We start from the raw sequence: 17,993 nt of genomic DNA on the forward strand, positions 1-17,993 counted from the left end.
CCAATAGGCATACTCCAGGATCTATTGCAATAAAGAAAGTTTGATCACCTGCGTGCGCCCGGGCGCTCATAAGAGTATTCCATGATAAATCGAGAGAACCAGCTTCCGATGCATCCAAGTTGTTGTTCTAGATCTAGGTATCATATTAGTTTAAGTCATTTAAGTTGATTTTTAGTTTATTTTTGTAATTTAACATAGGTACGATAGGATTGTCGTCGTCACATTTTGTGTACAAAAATCCCAAAAAAACAATAAAGAGAGAAATAAAAAACAAAACAAAAAAGCGCGGTGTGGACGAAGTCTGGAGGCGAGCTAGTCGAGTACCGGGCACGCATGAAGTCTGGGGGCGAGCTAGTCGCGTGTCGGGCACGGACGAAGTCTGGGGGCGAGCTTGTGGAGTGTCGGGCACGGACGAAGTCTGGGGGCGAGCTTGTGGAGTGTCGGGCACGGACGAAGTCTGGGGGCGAGCTAGTAGAGTGTCAGGCACGGACGAAGTCTGGTGGCGAACTAGTCGAGTGTCGGGCACGGATGAAATCTGGGGGCGAGCTAGTCGAGTACCAGGTACAGACGAAGTCTTGGGGCGAGCTAGTCGCGTGCCAGGCACAGACGAAGTCTGTGGGCGAGCTAGTAGAGTACCGGGCCGCGTGTTCACTCGACTGTACGACAGATACCCATCAGACAAATCCGGCGGCTCCATCTGCAAATTGATATAAAAATATAACAAAAATGACCATTACAATTAATTCTCCCTCAAAATTACGAGGGCCTGAACCGAGGTTCTGTTCCCCTAGAGGGCTCTCAGACTACGGTCGTGTCGGTCAGGCAGAAATTGACCTTCAGTCGCTCTGTAAGTCCTTCCCCGGGTTTGACCTGTCGCGCCGTCTGCACTTGTGAATTATCGTTAGGTGAAGCTTTAAATGCTAGCTGAGGCCAACAGCGTTACAATAATTTGATATAAAAAACATGTACATTTCGTACAGCACCATCTGGTCCAGTGTATCTGGACCTGGATCTACCCCACTTTAGCCTATCTAAAATTCTTACGCCTGATAATATTTATAATAAAAATAAAACTATTCACTTTAGAATCTTAAATGATAGTATTTAAGAAGAAATCACAGGGAAATTGTTAACGAAACACAATTTTAAAAACGCACAATGAAATTCAAGACCCAATAATTTGAATATCTAGATACGCGGTAGCGTGTCAAGCCGAGTTTCAAGTAAGAGAATTGGCGATCAGCACCGTGTGTATATTTACACGAACCATTTGGAGTAACTTTTGATCCCCTCATAACTCAAAAACTCTTTCACATAAACCTGTCAAATTTGGTTCATATATTTATTTAGATATTAACGTCCAAATATCGTCATTTTTATCACTGATCAACTATAGATCAAAATTATAACCCACTTCCAGATGACCTAGGAAGTTCAAATTTGGCATGCAGATAGGTAATTAGGCGAATATAAAGTAAACTGGTAAATTGTTATCATTTTATTATAATTTTTCACTTTAATTGATTCTATTTCAACTTATATTGGACGAATACTAAAATTCTATGAAAACGTCGATAGCCACCAATGAACATTGATCCCTGGCAAAAATAGCTCATCTTGTACTGGACTGAAAGTAATATTGTATGAAAACGTCGATAGCTACCAATTAACTTTGATCCATCACTGGCTACCAGAGATCATCTTGTACTGGACGGAAAGTAATATTGTATGAAAACGTCGATCTTTACCAATTTACGTTAACCCCTTCACATCAGTGTGGATAACTAGCAAACTTCAAATATTGCATTGAGCGGTAAACACAAGTTGCTATAATTTAGATTCTGTCTAAAATATACTCGTACTTATAACTAAGAGTATAGTCGAAATATCATATACCCCGAAATCATACGAAAATACAGTAGTTTATCAAAAATTATTTGGTATTAATTTAGTTATAAATAAGTACCTCGTATAATTTGTGTACAAAAAGTAATGATATCCCATCAAAAACATAAATGTGAAATGATAGCCGAGTTTAATATTATGATATATGCCTTGATTGTTGACTTCTACGACAAAAGAGGTGAGATCTAAATGGGTGCCAAGTTCAATGGTCTGTCCTGAAATGTATTTATAACAATATAAAATATCATTTCTTCTTATAACTTAGGATAATATACTGTAGCCTAAGGTCTAACTTGGCCAGTTTTCATATACGAAATATACTGTAGCCTTCGCAAGTTCTAAACATGTTACTTGTCGGTTCCTATTTTATTATTAGTAGTAACTAGCAATCGAAAGTAATAATTGGTATATGAGAACTGGCAAGTCAGACCTTAGGCTACAGTATATTATCCTAAGTTATAAGAAGAAATGATATTTTATATTGTTATAAATACATTTCAGGACAGACCATTGAACTTGGCACCCATTTAGATCTCACCTCTTTTGTCGTAGAAGTCAACAATCAAGGCATATATCATAATATTAAACTCGGCTATCATCACATTTATGTTTTTGATGGGATCCATATTACTATATGATTTTTACGGGGATCGATCGGAGGGGGATATAGAGTAGGTATGAAGTTAAAAAGATTGCTGATCAATAAGTGTTTTTATTCTGTTGATGAACACTTTAATTCATGAAGTAATTAAAGTATTTCGGCCAGAAATTTAATAATGAAAATAAAAGAAAATAAAAATGAAGCTGATGAATATGTATACTCTTGTATATGTAACACTTAATTTTGTATACCAGATTCTGATTGAATAGTATTTTTTTCGGACTCCTCTAATGCTGTTGTGGCCGCAGCTGGTCTTTACAGCTTCACCTAACGTAGGGGGCGAGTGCAGATGACACTCCAAACCCTGCGGAAGGACTTATGGAGCGGCTGAAGGCCAACTCCTGCCTGACGGATACGACTTTAGTCTGAGGGCACCACTAGGGGTTCGAACCTCGACACAGGCCGTCGTAATTTCGATCCCCGTTTGAATTGGACGGGGGATCGATCGGAGGGGCGCCCGGGATCGCCGGTGTGGAGCGCCCGGGCGCGCGCAGTTGCCCGGTTGAACGCGCGATATTGTGTGTTTGAGGTCGTCGTCTTCGCCGGCGAGGACGGTGTCGTGTGTGTGTGTGTAAAAGTGTGGTCGGGGTGATGATTGAATAGTGTGATACATAAATTGTAATTTTTAAAATACTGTAATCCATTTTTCAGGTAAAAAAAAATATTTGTGTTTATGGACGTGTACTCACGTGATTGTGTTGTTGGGAGTGTTGCTGGTGGTGTTGGTGCGGCGCCATGTTGTTTCCGGTGTAGGCGACGCACTTGACTTGCCACTCGCCCAACTGCTCGTTCCAGTGCACGTACTGCTCGATCAACGCCTGTATTTACATGTGTTATAGATATGAGCCGTATGCTTATTTTATTATTTATTTATTTCAGGCTACTAATGTCCCGTGTATTACAAATATCTTATGAACTAACATACAAATAATATCTTTATTCATGTAGGTCTATTACAGACTCTTATGATATGTCAAATCTACGAGTACCATCAGTTTCGAATGCTTACGAGATGAAAAGAACTGACAAGAAACTCGGCTCGTATTCTTTTCAAATAAGGTTGTAGATATTTACAATAAAACAGATTCATTTTAAAATTCAAATTTGGGAGAATAGTGACTATTATCATCATATGCTATTGCAATTTTGTCCAAAACAAATAACCCGAACAGACCAGACCCTACAAGCATACCCGTTCACGAGTATGACAGATATATATATATATATAATAATAATATAAATCGTCTGTGGACACGGCACTGTCGAGACAACAATCAGCCAGGGTAGCGCTGATACACCACTCCCTTCGGATAGTAGTCCTCCTTCACGACAAAAGTATAAAAACAAAATGACCTATTTATAATACCTGATATTCTTTAGGTATATACGAGTCGAGGACCAAATCTGCCAGCTGAATCTCCCTCCGTAGAGCTCGTATTCCATCTAGGATGCCCTCCATCTCTCGTTGCTGTTCACGCTGCTGGTCCGCCAGCTCCGCTTTAGCGGAGTCCAGCAGTTGCACCGCTTGCTTGAGCTCGCATGTTTTGGCTGCGTTCTCTTCTTGCAAACTCGAGTAACGCTCTTCTAAGTCTAGACGTTCGGCCTGGAAAAAATCATATAAAGATACTTTGATTGTAATTTTTTTTGTTACTATTATTTTTATAATGTCACGTCTCTGGCCGTCAGCTTGTTTGCCATTCTAATCCATAATATATACGAGAAGCAAAAATTTTGTTCCTTTCTACGAAAATTTCTCGGACTGTATGAATTTCGTACACTCATATTTTACATAGAGAATGAGTGAAGAAAGCTAATATTTTTTAAATTATGCATTAAAACGCTTAAATACATACACGCATATATATTCTTATGTTTATTGTTAAAGTCTGCGGTCAAATTGAGAATAGATTAATATTAGATATCAATAGTCTATTAAATGAAAACCACCACTGGGCGACCCTAGTGGTCGCCCAGTGGTGGTTTTCATTTAATTTAAAAAAAGCAATCCGTTACAATACCTTCTTCTTGTGTAAATCTTCCTGCAGTTGCAGTTCGATCAGCCGCCGCTGTTCGTTCTCGCGGGACGCTCGTTCCAGCAGCTGCCGTTGTGTCTCCGCTTTATCCAGCAGATACTCGCCGCCGGCCAACACTTTTGACTTCAGAGGTTGCAGTTGCAGTTGATTCCTGGTGAATGGACTTACTCATGCTCATCATCCTCTACTGGTATCCCGCCAGCGTAAACCGTAAGCGTAGGCGGGTTAACCATACCATTATCCTCCATTAATATAAAGTTTTTTCATTGACACTAGATAAATTGCAGAAATACAAAAGTGCCATTGTATAAAAATGTACAAAAGATTAATTCTTTGATGACCAGCATTATACTTTCAACTTTTTTATCGTGTAGAAAAAGTTTGGCATTCTTACCTACTAAAATATCACACGATGTACCATTGCCGGAGTTGCGAGGTCGCGTTAGCACTTTACCGTGACTCCGACGGCGTTGGCCCGCCCTGTAAATATAGGATAGGCCTATCTCGTTGTTAGGGCGACCTATTTCGCCCTCCTCGATTGTGGAAGCGTGTGGATACACTTTGTAAATCCCAACTCCCTTAAATTGTGGCGTAATTTATTGGATAGCATGTTAATTCACTCACTTGGTCCTCTGGAGCTCCGCCTTCTTTTCCTCAAGCACCTTCTGTGCCTGGTGGGCCTTTTCCTTGCTCAGTTCCTCCTAAAATATTAAATATAAATAATAATAAATAAAGATTGTAAGAGTTCGCACTTTCGTACCCATGGCATTCGGACCAGTAATAGTTTTCAATAGTTTTTTTTTAAAACGATGGGAAGAAAACAAACACGAAATTAAGTCACGCTCGTACGCCACCGGTTCCAAGTTTCTGAAATTAGAGCACACAAACGCACAAACAGACAACAGACAAAAATTCTAATACATCAGTGCTGTCAGCTTGTCTGCCAATTTAATTACATCAAATCCAACACAGCCGGAGGCGAGCCTACCGCCATCTTTCGGATTAATTTTTTATTTATTATCAGTGTTTCCTTCAACCGATAATAGAATAGAAGATAATAGAATAATCATTAATAAATATAATCAAGTAAACTTAAATTGAAGCACTTTTGAACAATATTTTTTTATCCACACTAATACGGACAGCTGCCTCGTAACAAGAAGAACGAGCAAGAAATTTGCGTGTTGCTCATTAAGTTGTTAAATAATTGTAGTAATATATTTTTAAAATTAAATAGCACTAATTTATTAGAGTTAAATTATTACATACCAGTGTTTATTTGAAGAAATAATATCAATAAAAATATATTAAGTCTTAACATATGAAATTGGCGTTATGTAAGCTATTACACCAATTTGCTTCCAGTGGATAAAGACAGTTTTGTCATTAACACAGCAGTCTGCAACTAACTCAAACGTGGTTTGCGATGGATCCATTGTCACATAGCCTTCAATTCTTCATTATCAACCTTGGACTCCGGCCGCCTACGGGGCTTGTTCTGTAGATCGCAATTTCCAGAAAGAAAACGTTGGAACCAAAAACGCACTGTGTTTTCTTTTGCGAGACCACCGCCATACACATCATTAATCCTTCGAGCAGTTTCTGCAGCACTGGTATTACGGCGGAACTCGTACTCATAAATAACTCGATATTTTAAGTTTTCCATTTTGTAAACTGAGTGACGCAAAGAAAAAACCAAAGATGGAAGAACAAATGTAAGATTAAATAGCTATATAAATTTGAAATTGGAATTCCTAACCAAAGAGAAGATATTTGAGATCAAAGTGGCCAGTACCACAAAACGCCAATTTCATAAGGACTTAATTTTTTTTTTATGTTTATTCGCATTTGACTCTCAATCTCACCTGATGATTTTTTTAGTGTCATCCAAATTTGAACTTAGTTTAAGTCGGGATTGTAAATCACTAGTCTACGATGCAATACGACCGCATATTTAAAAACAAAGGTATATCTGACCTTCTCCTCCCGTCTCATCTTGCGACGCAGTTTCTTCTCCTCAGGATCCAGGCTGTCCAGCTCCGACTCGGTGAGGGTCTCCTCCAACAGTTCTTCTTCAGACATTTCCTCTTTTTCGCATTCTTCCTCGATTTCCATGTAGTAAATAAATATTGTAAATGCGAAATTTATCTCTTTATCTGGCTGTTTGTTACCTTTGCTATTGTAGAGATTTTAACTAGGCTGAGCCTATAGTACAGTGGTCGGTAAGAATTTTTAGGTGGGGTCCGGATAGTGTGGGAAAATTTTAACGAGGTCCAAAAAAACAACTCATAATAATTAAGTGCTACCTATTTATTATTTTGGTTAAAAATCTAATTCTGAAGTGTAAAACATGACCTAAAATTAATGTAAGAATTTAGATCTTACCACCTAATTCGCACAAACACACCCACGCAGGTTAGATAGAAAACTAATCAAAACATATCAATTATAAAGTAGGTACTGCGATTAATAGAAAAATACGAGATTCATAAACAAGATTAGAAATAAGTAGATATAAGTAATAAAAATATTGCAGTTTTTTATTACCTTTATGATACTCAAAAATGTGAAAACATGTGACGTAAGAAGCGCACCTCCCGCGCCTCTCACATACCCCCCCCCCCCATACCGCCGTTCACACAAGCGCCCGTCGGAGCATTAAATATGCTAATTCGCCCGTTGACGGAGCTGCTAACAACGCTCCGGAGCAGATATTAAGTCGACGGCATTAAATGGCTTGGCCATACTGAATCAGTACACTAATATCGGGTACTAGTCTACGCATAGTGTCTCGGAACCCCGGGGGACTCCAATACAAAGTCCAGGACCTCCGTCGCTATCTCACAACCAGGATGTGCATATTATAAACGAAGCTCACAGAAAAGGAGACGTTGAGGGTGCTTGCAGCTGAACTAGGTGAGACAGGTCGATCTGCACGAGTAGGGGGGAGGGGGGATTCACGCGGTTTCCCCTGGAACTGACCTAACCTCGTGTTCGTCTTATCTCCCACTGGTGCTCCGCCAGCGTAACCCGTTAGCGCACCATTCCACTATTATCCCTTAATAAAAATACCTACATGGGTAGATCTCACCTTATCTCGTTCGTGTATATGTGATTAATGGGTGTAAATTATATGTAATTTTTTTTGTAATTTTTTTGCGATACATATTTAGTTTTATCAAAACTAGTATGTCCAACGACTGTACAGAAATATCTGTGGTTATTATATGACGACACTTCCCATCTGTTAGGCTACGAGTTAATTACTACAAATCAAACAGTTTTAAATAATAACACCAATTACGTGTATAAAAGTATTTATTTAAAAAATATTGCACTATTAAAAAACAAAATTAAATAGTATAATAATAAATAATTTGCAATACATAATTAGAAAGTTTTAATACTGAAAATAAAAAAGCCTAAATAAAATCACGGAATGCGACTAGCAAAGTTAATAAATCAAGGTATACGAGTGCACAACTCAATTTGTATTATCACAAAATAATCAAACACACATATGCATCACTTCAAAACATTTGGCGTTTTTACTTATGTCTTATTTTTTATCATAATTCACGCACGCTATGAGATTTATCGATTACTAAAGAAAATCTTAATATTAATATTATAAACGTAAAGTTTGTGAGTATGTATGGATGTTTGTTACTCTTCACGCAAAAACTACTAAACGGATTTTGATGAAACATCAAATATCACATAGGCATCAAAATAACATACAGGCTATAAATTTCACGCGGGTGGGTTGCAAGCACATACTCTCATAAATAAATTATTTTTATTACTCAACATATTACAATTGAGTAATAAATAAGCAGATATAAGTCTTCCAAGACATCATGTTTTAATTTTACATAGTCAGGTATGTTAATATTACTTAAGTGTCGGCAACTCGCACGTGACCCTGGTGTTTCATGCGTCCATAGTCTACCATAACCATCAAATGGGCTGTTTACTAAAGTACCACCATCGTTGTATATAAAAAAATTAATTAGTGAATAGTTCTCTTTACACGTACGCTCTTTAACACGAGAATCTGCTTTCACGCAGAAAAGATTGTGTATGTAAATATATAAATAGACAAAGGGAATGAGAAAGATCGCGCGCGTCGCCAGTGAGCGCGTTCACGCGCGAGTGCTTTAGTTCTTGATAACAGTTATCTTTGCAAAAGGGTGGACAATTGATATTTATCAATCTTAAGCTTGTCCTTGAGAAATAAATGCTGTTAAGTGAAATGCCATGAAATATGTGGGCAATAACGCGCGAAAGAGTGAACACAAAATTGTAAAACGCAATACCTCACGGTTGCGCGCGCTGGTCTTCCCGCGCTCCTAATCGCACGTGAAAGAACGTATTGGTATTGTGTAAAGACTTAGCTTATTTTTGAAAAGTATTTATTTAAATACGATTTCGCTCACAGGCGATGCTCGTAATCGGCGCCGTCCTGACCGGCAATTGTTATGTGTTACATAAACGTTCACGCTACTGGCGCTGTCGTAGCGCCGTGTGCGGGCGCGGCACGGACGAAGTCTGGGGGCGAGCTAGTCGAGTACCGGGCCGCGTGTTCACTCGACTGTACGACAGATACCGGTCAGACAAATCCGGCGGCTCCATCTGAAAATTTATATATAAATATAACAAAAATGACCATGTACAATTAATTCCCCCTCAAAATTACGACGGTCTCAACCGAGGTTCGAACCCCTAACGGTGCTCAGACTGAAGTTGTATCCGTCAGGCTGGAGTTGACCTTCAGGTCACTCTGTGTTTAGGGGGGTTTGAAGTGCTTTCTGCTCTCGTCAGTGAACCGATCGTTGAAGCTGTAAAGGCCAGTTGAGGCCAACAGCATTACAATAATTTGAAATAAAAAACATTATTATACAATTCATACAGCACCATCTAGAGTCCAGTGTATCATGACCTACCTTAGCCTTTTTAAAATTCTTATTGCCCATATGTATCAAACAATTTTTAAAATAAAAAAGACTTTATTATTCACTTAAATGATAGGTTTTAAGAAGAAATCACGGGTAAATTCACGGGTAAAAAGATACACAAATTTTTAAAAACACACAACGAATAACTGTAATTCATGATCCAAAGATCCAAATAATTGTAATAATGATTTTTCTATATGATTTTTTACGGCGATTGATCGGAGAATGATATATAGCCGTGTACTCACGTGTTTGTGTTGTTGCGAGTGTTGCTGGTGGTGTTGGTGCGGCGCCATGTTGTTTCCGGTGTAGGCGACGCACTTGACTTGCCACTCGCCCAACTGCTCGTTCCAGTGCACGTACTGCTCGATCAACGCCTGTATTCACATGTGTTATAGATATAAGATGGCCGTATGCTTATTTTATTATTTATTTATTTCAGACTACTAATATTCCATATTATTAATACCCTATAGACTAACATACAAATTAAAAAATCTAAAGATCTTTATTCATGTCTATTACAGACTCTTATAATCTTATCTCAAATCTACCGTCAGTTCACGAGTAATTTCGATATGAGAAAAACTGACAAGAAACTCAGCTCGTATTCTTTTCAAATAAGGTTGTACATGTGTACAATAATATATTTTTAAATTAAATTTGGCAGACCACTATCATATGCTATTGCAATCTTGTCAAAAGGCGTTCGTAACCCGAACGGACCTGTCCTCACAAGCAGCACCCGTTCACGAGTATGACGGATAAATATGTAATAATAATATAATCTGGTCACGGCACTGATGACGGCAATCTGCCACGGTAGCGCCGATACATACCTTTGGTACCTTTGGTACCTTTAGTACCTTTGATACCTTTGGCAATTAGTCCTCCTTCATGAAAGTAGATTTGCCACTATCGTTGTATAAAACAAATGTACAACAACAAAATGACCTATTTATAATACCTGATATTCCTTGGGTATATACGAGTCGAGGACCAAATCTGCCAGCTGAATCTCCCTCCGCAGGGCTCGTACCCCGTCCAGGATGCCCTCCATCTCCCGTTGCTGTTCACGCTGCTGGTCCGCCAGCTCCGCTTTGGCGGAGTTGAGCAGTTGCACCGCTCGTTTGAGCTTGCGTGTTTTGGCTGCGTTCTCTTCTTGCAAACTCGAGTAGCGCTCTTCCAAGTCTAGACGCTCGGCCTGGAAAAAATCATATCATAATTATTATATGTATATTATGTTTCTGATTGCTATTAAGTAATAGTAATGTAAGTGTGCACACATATACAGTATAAGATAAAGATCATATTACACAGCGTGGCAAAGCCCACCTACTGCACTTTCCTGCCCAGCAATCTTGTAATTGATGTAGTGAAATGTAAACGTATCGTTATTTCATTTACATCCGTGATTATGAGGCTGGAGTTTCATTTGGAAAATCATATACACCACATTCCCAAGCACACCCTCGTGGTGATAATCTATATGACTCAATATATTTTTAATGCATCCGTGAAATCAACCCTGGACAATTCGAGCTAAATGACTAGCCAAAAATATTATTTTAAAAATGCCACGTCTCTGGCCGTCAGCCTGTTTGTCAGTCTTAAACTACAACATAGATATGAAGCAAAAACTTTGTATTCTTTTATACGAAACTTTCACAACTTTCAATTACCACAGATAATATAATATTACATACAATTACACACTCATAATTTGTATAGAGAACGATCGAAGAAACCAATTTTTTTTTAATTATACATAAAAAACATATTAAAATAAAAGTATCACTCTATCGTATCTTTGACACACACGCATATCTACCCTTTTGTTTATTGGTAAAGTCTGTGGTGAAATTAAGAATAGATTACTATTATTTGTCTATAGTGTACTGAATATTAATTTAAATATAGTCGAATATTGACCACTCAGCGACCACTAGAGTTATACAAAAAAGCTATCTTTTTTTTTAATCAATTACAATACCTCCTTCTTGTGCAAATCTTCCTGCAGTTGCAGTTCGATCAGCCGCCGCTGTTCGATCTCGCGGGACGCTTGTTCCAGCAGCTGCCGTTGTGTCTCCGCTTTATCTAGCAGATTCTCGCCACCGACCAGCACTTTGGACTCCAGACGTTGCAGCTTGTCCTTCAACTCTTCTTGTTGTTTCCTGTGTAAGATGCATACAGTCTGTATTGATGGTAACAAGATGTGAAACTTGTCTAAACTGAAATATATTAGTTGTTCCCTTAACTTATAGTACTTTTCATTTCAATATTTTCCCTACTGCGTAAATCTCTATTTCCGAAATTGTTTTGGGAGAAGGGATTGTTAGTAATGTGGACTGATGGCCCCTTTGCTGGAATGTACCATATCAGGATGACCTCCACGCGGTTCCCCCTGGAAACCATCATGATAAAGTCCTGGTGCATTTACCACGATGGGCTAACTCACCTGACCTCAGACAAATCATGCTCCACTGGTGCCCCGCCAGCGTAAACCGTAAGTGCAGGCGGGTTCACTATACCATTATAATATATTAAAAAAAGTCAAATTTTACATTGACATTAGAAAAAATTACAGAGATAAAGTGAATGTATAACGATTCATTACTTCCAACACTTATCGTGTAGAAAATCTTCAAAAGACCCCTACCATGAGGGTAACGAAAGGGTGTGTGGGATTCTTGTTCACTACAAAACCACAGGGTGTACAGATGAGCACCATTGCCGTAGTCGCCTGGTCGTGTTAACATTCTACCGTAACTCCGACTGCGTTGGCCCGCCTTGTAGATGTAGGGCAGGCCTTATCTCGTAGTTAGGGCGACCTATATCGCCCTACTCAATTGTGGAAGCGTGTGGATATACTAAATCCTAGTTATAAACTGCGGGGTAATTTATAGATAGCATGTGAATTCACTCACTTGGTCCTCTGGAGCTCCGCCTTCTTTTCCTCAAGCACCTTCCGTGCCTGGTGGGCCTTCTCCTTATTCAGTTTCTCCTGAAATATTAAATATAAATTAAATACTATTAGAGATCGCACTTTCGTATCCATGGCATAGATTTCAGCAAAGTTTTTTTTCTTTTGAAACCAATTGGAATAAAAGTGGCACGCAATCCGTTCCTCGTTTCCGAGATTAGGGCACACAAACGCACAAACCGACAAATGTTCTAAACATCAGAGTTGTCAGCTTGTTTGCCATTTTAATTACAACAAATCCAATCTGGTGGCGAGCCTCCGAGCGAGCGAGATTTCTCGGACGAACATTTGATTTATTAATGTTGGAAGTATAATGCTGGCTATCGTAGAATTAATTGTTTGTACATTTTTATACAATATGTCACTTTTTAATATCTCAGGAATTTTTTTATGTCAACGTGAAAATATATTTTAATTTTTATTCTACTGCTGCTTTCTCTTATTTCCAAAAATTATTAGTGTTTCGTTTAACCGAGAATAAAATAGAATAGAAAATCATTTAGTCAAATAAACTTAAATTAACTATTGAATAGTCATACTTATTTTTTTATACAGCACACATTCGGAAAGCTGTCTCATCACAAGAAGAACGAGGAAGAAACTTGTATATTGCACAATTTTTCTCATATATTTTTAAATTGAAATCTGTGAATACAAACCTCCAAATAGCACTCATTTATTAGAGCCTCAATAATAAATACAGAATAGTCAGAATTATATTATATATAGAAAGTTATTTTTTTTTGTGTCAACCAAATTGGAACTTTCGGAATGTTGATTTTAGGTCGAGATTGTAAACCACTGTGGTTTACAATGCAATACGACCGCTTATTTAAAAACAAAGGTCTAGCTAACCTTCTCCTCCCGTCTCATCTTGCGACGCAGTTTCTTCTCCTCAGGGTCGAGGCCGTCCAGCTCCGACTCGGTGAGGGTCTCCTCCGACAGTTCTTCTTCAGACACCTCCTCTTCTTCGCATTCTTCCTCGATTTCTATATGTAAATAAATATTCTAAATATGAAAATTTCTTGTCTATTTATTTATTTATTTGCAGAATACAATGTTACAAGTAGGTCTTACAATATGAATATTCGTTTTATGTATTCAGCCTGCTAACAGGCGTGCAAAATTTATATATATTATTACTTTCATAAAATGAATTAATTTTTAAAATATTTCTAATAACTTAATTAAATTGTTAATATATTAAAATATGTCAACAACTAACATTATTTTACATGTCAACAAAATCTTTAATACTATAAAAACAATTTTCTAATAACCAATTATAAAGTCTAGATTTAAAAAGTCTAAAATTTTGTACATTCTAGTCCATACATCTTCACACCAAATTTAATTAAGATAATTTCACCCATTTCCGGCCAACAGACATTTTCTCTATATATATGTATATATTTACATATACACTATACACAACATATGTATTGCATGATATAAGGTATCTTCACACTAAATTTAATTAAGATGCGTATCTGTTTAGTCATGCAACGGTAACAAACAGACAAATGCACACCCTAAAGTAAATACAATATAATACACACATTATTAGACACAGGACGGTAAAGAATTAAATTAAAAATTGAAATTAGTTACTTTTACTTCAAATAAAGTAAAACGGAAAGTCATATATACACTCGAACTTGAAAGTTGGCCTGTAGTAGTATTCTGAACTATATTACAAAAATGGTAAAAATCTGTAATCTATACTAATAGTATAAAACGGACGAGCTTGTTTGAACGCGCTAATATAAGGAACTACTGGTTCGAATTGAAAAAAATATTGTTGGATAGTCCATTTCAGTCGAGGAAGGCTTTATTTATTTATTTACTTATTTTAAGCTATATAACATTACGCTACGACCAATAGAAGTGCAGCATCAGTGAAAAATGTTACATATATTATTTGAGGTCTTCCGTTGCGTGCGCTGCGTAAACGGTATAAGTTATCCAAAAAATATGTATGAAGTGTTTTTGATAAGTTGATAACTACGCAAACGAGGTCGTGGACACAACTAGTTACTGATATAATAATAATAATTAAAACTTTATTCGTTAAATGTATTAATTACATATATAAGTATTTTAAGCTATATATACGATATTTGAATGTCTCACCATTAGTATTCTCTTCCAATTGTTTCTTAAGTTGATCGATCTCTTGTTGAAACCTGTGGAATAAAGGGGGAAGGGGATTGTTAGTGATGTGGACTAATAACCCCATTTTTTTTTTATACCACTTAGGTGGCAAACAAGCATACGGTCCATCTGATGGTAAACGGTTACCGTAGCCTATGGACGCCTGAAACACCAGGGGTGTCACATACGCGTTGCCGACCCTTAAGAAACCTTAATATACCCTTCTTGAAAAACCCCATTGCCAGCAATGTACCATATCAGGTTGACCTCCACGTAGTTGCCCCTGGAAACCATCGTGAATTTACCACGATGTGCTAACTGACCTGACCGGGGGGAAGGGGGTTGTTTGTAATGTAGACTAATGATCCTATTGCTAGCAATGTACCATGTCAGATCAACCTCCACGCGGTTCCCCCTGCAAACCATAGTGATACATTCCCGGTGAATTTGTCACGTTGGGCTAACTGAACTGACTTCATGTTCATCTTATCATCCTCTACTGGTGCCCCGCCAGCGTAAGCCGTTAGCGTAGGCGAGTGCACCATTCCATTATCATCCTTTAATAAAAAAAGAACTGACTTCATGTTCATCTTATCATCCTCTACTGGTGCCCCGCCAGCGTAAACCATTAGCGCAAGCTGGTGCACCATTCTATTCCAGTTCTAATACAATTTACACAGCGCCATCTAGTCCCAAGCTAAGCAGAGCCTGTGTTATAGGCACTAGGCAACGGATATAAAAATAAATAGTCTTTTTTTGTAAATGTATACATTACATAGGTAACACCCAGATCAATACAAACAATTATACTCAAGAAATCGAACACGCGACCATTCAAAGTAAGGCGCTGTGCTAAACCGCTGGACCACTGCGGTCATCATAATATGAAATTATTCGTTATATACACACTTAAATAATAAGAGGTATGTACCTCTATTAGCACTCGGGTTAGTACCTGGTAAGCAGGGCGTCCCCGGGCTCGCTGTTCACATGTGTCTTGTTCTCAATATTCTTGGCGCGGTTGGCATATCGCAAAGTGCTGATCGTCTCCACATAATTGCACTCTGCTGGACCGATTGTAGCTATCTGCAAATTTATTAATTTTCTTATTTATTTCAGGCTACTAATGGCTAAGGCTACTAATCCACATTATAAATACTTCATAGACCAGTGTTTCTTCTGATGAGATAGCTTATTAAATGTGTAGTAAATTAAAAAAAAATGTGATGACTATTCTAAAGTGCTTCAATATAAGTTAATTTGTATAAACGATAGTCTATTCTAGTAGAAACAATTTAAAATCCAAATTCCACTAACCATAACAGTCTTGGAGTTCCCACCGAGTGAGTCCTGCAGCAACCTCGTCAGCTTCGAGTTTCTGTACGGTATGTGGGTACTCTTTCCGTCCACTAGTGCAGATATCACGTTTCCGAGCACCGACAGAGACTGGTTGATCTTCGTCGCTTCTTTCAATCGTGTGCCGGTCGCGTGGGTTTTGCTTTGACGTTCTGAACCCTAAAATAGAAGGCATAAGGTATGTTTTCATGTACTCATATCATATTAATTATTTTTTCAATTTTTTATACGACAATGATAGCAAATAAGCACACGGCACATCTGTATGAATGTAACCGTAGCGTATGGACGCCTGAAATAATAGGGTGTAAGTCTATGATGTATGTAACAATACACGAATCAATGTGAGTTTGTATTAAAACTAGTAATGTTTCCTGTAACCGTTTAGCATCAAATGATCCGTATGCTCATTTGCCACTATCCCAGTATAAAACTTATAAATCTCAGTCTTCTATGGACTTACAAGTCTCAGAGATGAGATGAACTGTTTATTACGCTCTAGTGGAATCAAAACTTAGATATAGTATAAAGTTTTGTAAAAAGTATTGTTGGTAGTGAGACTAGGGAGAATCGAGACATAACGGAAAGTACTCGCAGACTGGATTACCCTAACATTATAAAACCAACCCTTAATATTGTGAAGCATGGTGAGGGTTTCCAAGCAGTAAGGCTTTTTATAACTCTTTGCCCAATAGTTTAAAGAAAATACATAATTGAAAGCTTTTTAGGAGGAGGTTGCGTTGTTTTCTGTTGGAGCAATTATTTTACAGTGTTGATGAATTCATCAACACTGTAAGAAGCAAAAAGTTGCTTAGCAGCAAAAATTGTATAATTTCAAACACAATATAAATTGTTACTGAATAAATAAATATCAAGTTTTCTTTTTATGTAAATGACATGTCAAGGGACGGTCGTGGTACACCTCATTCCTAGCCATTCCGGAATTATTGGGAGCACTAGAAAACATCGTTTATCTTCCTGGTCAATTTACCACGATGTGCTGATATGACTTCAATCCCTACACAAAAAAATTGTAATTTCACACACATAGTTTACATAGAGGAGTGCAGAATACTAATTTTTTTTTTTTAATTATCCATAATATATCCGTATTCAACGAACAGTCGCGCATATACTCTTGTTTATTGCCGGTGTGACTGCCAGGCCTGTGAGTGTATAATTTTCGACAATAGAATCTTAATATTGTTCAAACTTATAATTGAAATTAATTATAGTCGAATATCGACTACCAGGCGATCACTAGTTATTATATTACATTACAGTCAATATTACATTACGTTACATTACAATGGGTATTGTAATATAATGTAATATGGACTATTCTCCGCATTTAGCCTCTACTTTGGGCGTTATTATGGCCCATTAAAAATCATCCTTACCGCCAAGTCAACAAGGTGCAGTTTCCCCATCTTGACGTGCATCTTCCCGTCGGCACCTCGCTTGCTGCTCTCCACCGTGATGGAGAAGATCGCGTGCGACCGTGAACTCTCCGTATTCATGGCGGTGGCGCCGATGTGCCGGTTCTTATTACCGACCGCCATTATCTTCTCAAGCTCGTCTGCGTTGTGTACCACGTAGCCTGAGAATATAACATTTTTTGATTGAGAATGTGTATTACTTAGACTGAGAATCTTTATGTAGTGTGAGAATGCGTAATATAATAATAATATCTCAGGACAACTCACACAGCGCCATCTAATTCCAAAGTAAGCAAAGCTTAATTAGAGCAGTGTTAGTCGAGAGAGGTAAATACTTTTATTTACCACTAGCTGTGCACGCGGTTTGACCCGCGTTAAATTTCAATAATAAATATAGCCCATGTGTTATTCTGATGCATAAGCCATATTAATGTAGTTTCATCAAAATCTGTTCAGTAGTTTTTGCGTGAAAGAGTAACAAACATCCATACTTACAAACTGTCG

General features: G+C 37.9%; 2 protein-coding genes across 2 annotated transcripts in view; both read right to left on the reverse strand.

The window, feature by feature from the left end:
* Positions 1–145: 145 nt before the first annotated feature.
* LOC131840809 (kinesin-like protein KIF3A) lies at positions 146–6,714 on the reverse strand. The gene is made up of 6 exons (XM_059189005.1): positions 6,577–6,714; positions 5,224–5,300; positions 4,585–4,750; positions 3,933–4,169; positions 3,256–3,384; positions 146–697 (listed from the first exon to the last, which is right to left on the reverse strand). The coding sequence occupies exons 1-6, from the start codon at positions 6,712–6,714 to the stop codon at positions 146–148; spliced, it is 1,299 nt and encodes a 432-aa protein (XP_059044988.1).
* A 2,164-nt stretch (positions 6,715–8,878) lies between these two features.
* The window catches only part of LOC131840782 (kinesin-like protein KIF3A), a 30,617-nt gene continuing 21,502 nt past the window's right edge, over positions 8,879–17,993 (reverse strand). Inside the window, exons 5-14 of the mRNA XM_059188981.1 lie at positions 17,451–17,650; positions 16,012–16,209; positions 15,650–15,780; positions 14,674–14,726; positions 13,396–13,529; positions 12,485–12,561; positions 11,551–11,731; positions 10,525–10,761; positions 9,806–9,934; positions 8,879–9,234 (exon numbers count right to left, since the gene is read on the reverse strand). Coding sequence (XP_059044964.1) covers positions 9,103–9,234; positions 9,806–9,934; positions 10,525–10,761; positions 11,551–11,731; positions 12,485–12,561; positions 13,396–13,529; positions 14,674–14,726; positions 15,650–15,780; positions 16,012–16,209; positions 17,451–17,650 — 1,472 coding nt within the window. The 3' untranslated portion in view covers positions 8,879–9,102. The remainder of the gene's footprint in view (positions 9,235–9,805; positions 9,935–10,524; positions 10,762–11,550; positions 11,732–12,484; positions 12,562–13,395; positions 13,530–14,673; positions 14,727–15,649; positions 15,781–16,011; positions 16,210–17,450; positions 17,651–17,993) is intronic.

The sequence above is a fragment of the Achroia grisella genome, unplaced genomic scaffold (assembly GCF_030625045.1).
Source record: "Achroia grisella isolate CSIRO2021 unplaced genomic scaffold, CSIRO_AGI_Agris_v1 utg149, whole genome shotgun sequence".
Classification (NCBI taxonomy): domain Eukaryota; kingdom Metazoa; phylum Arthropoda; class Insecta; order Lepidoptera; family Pyralidae; genus Achroia; species Achroia grisella.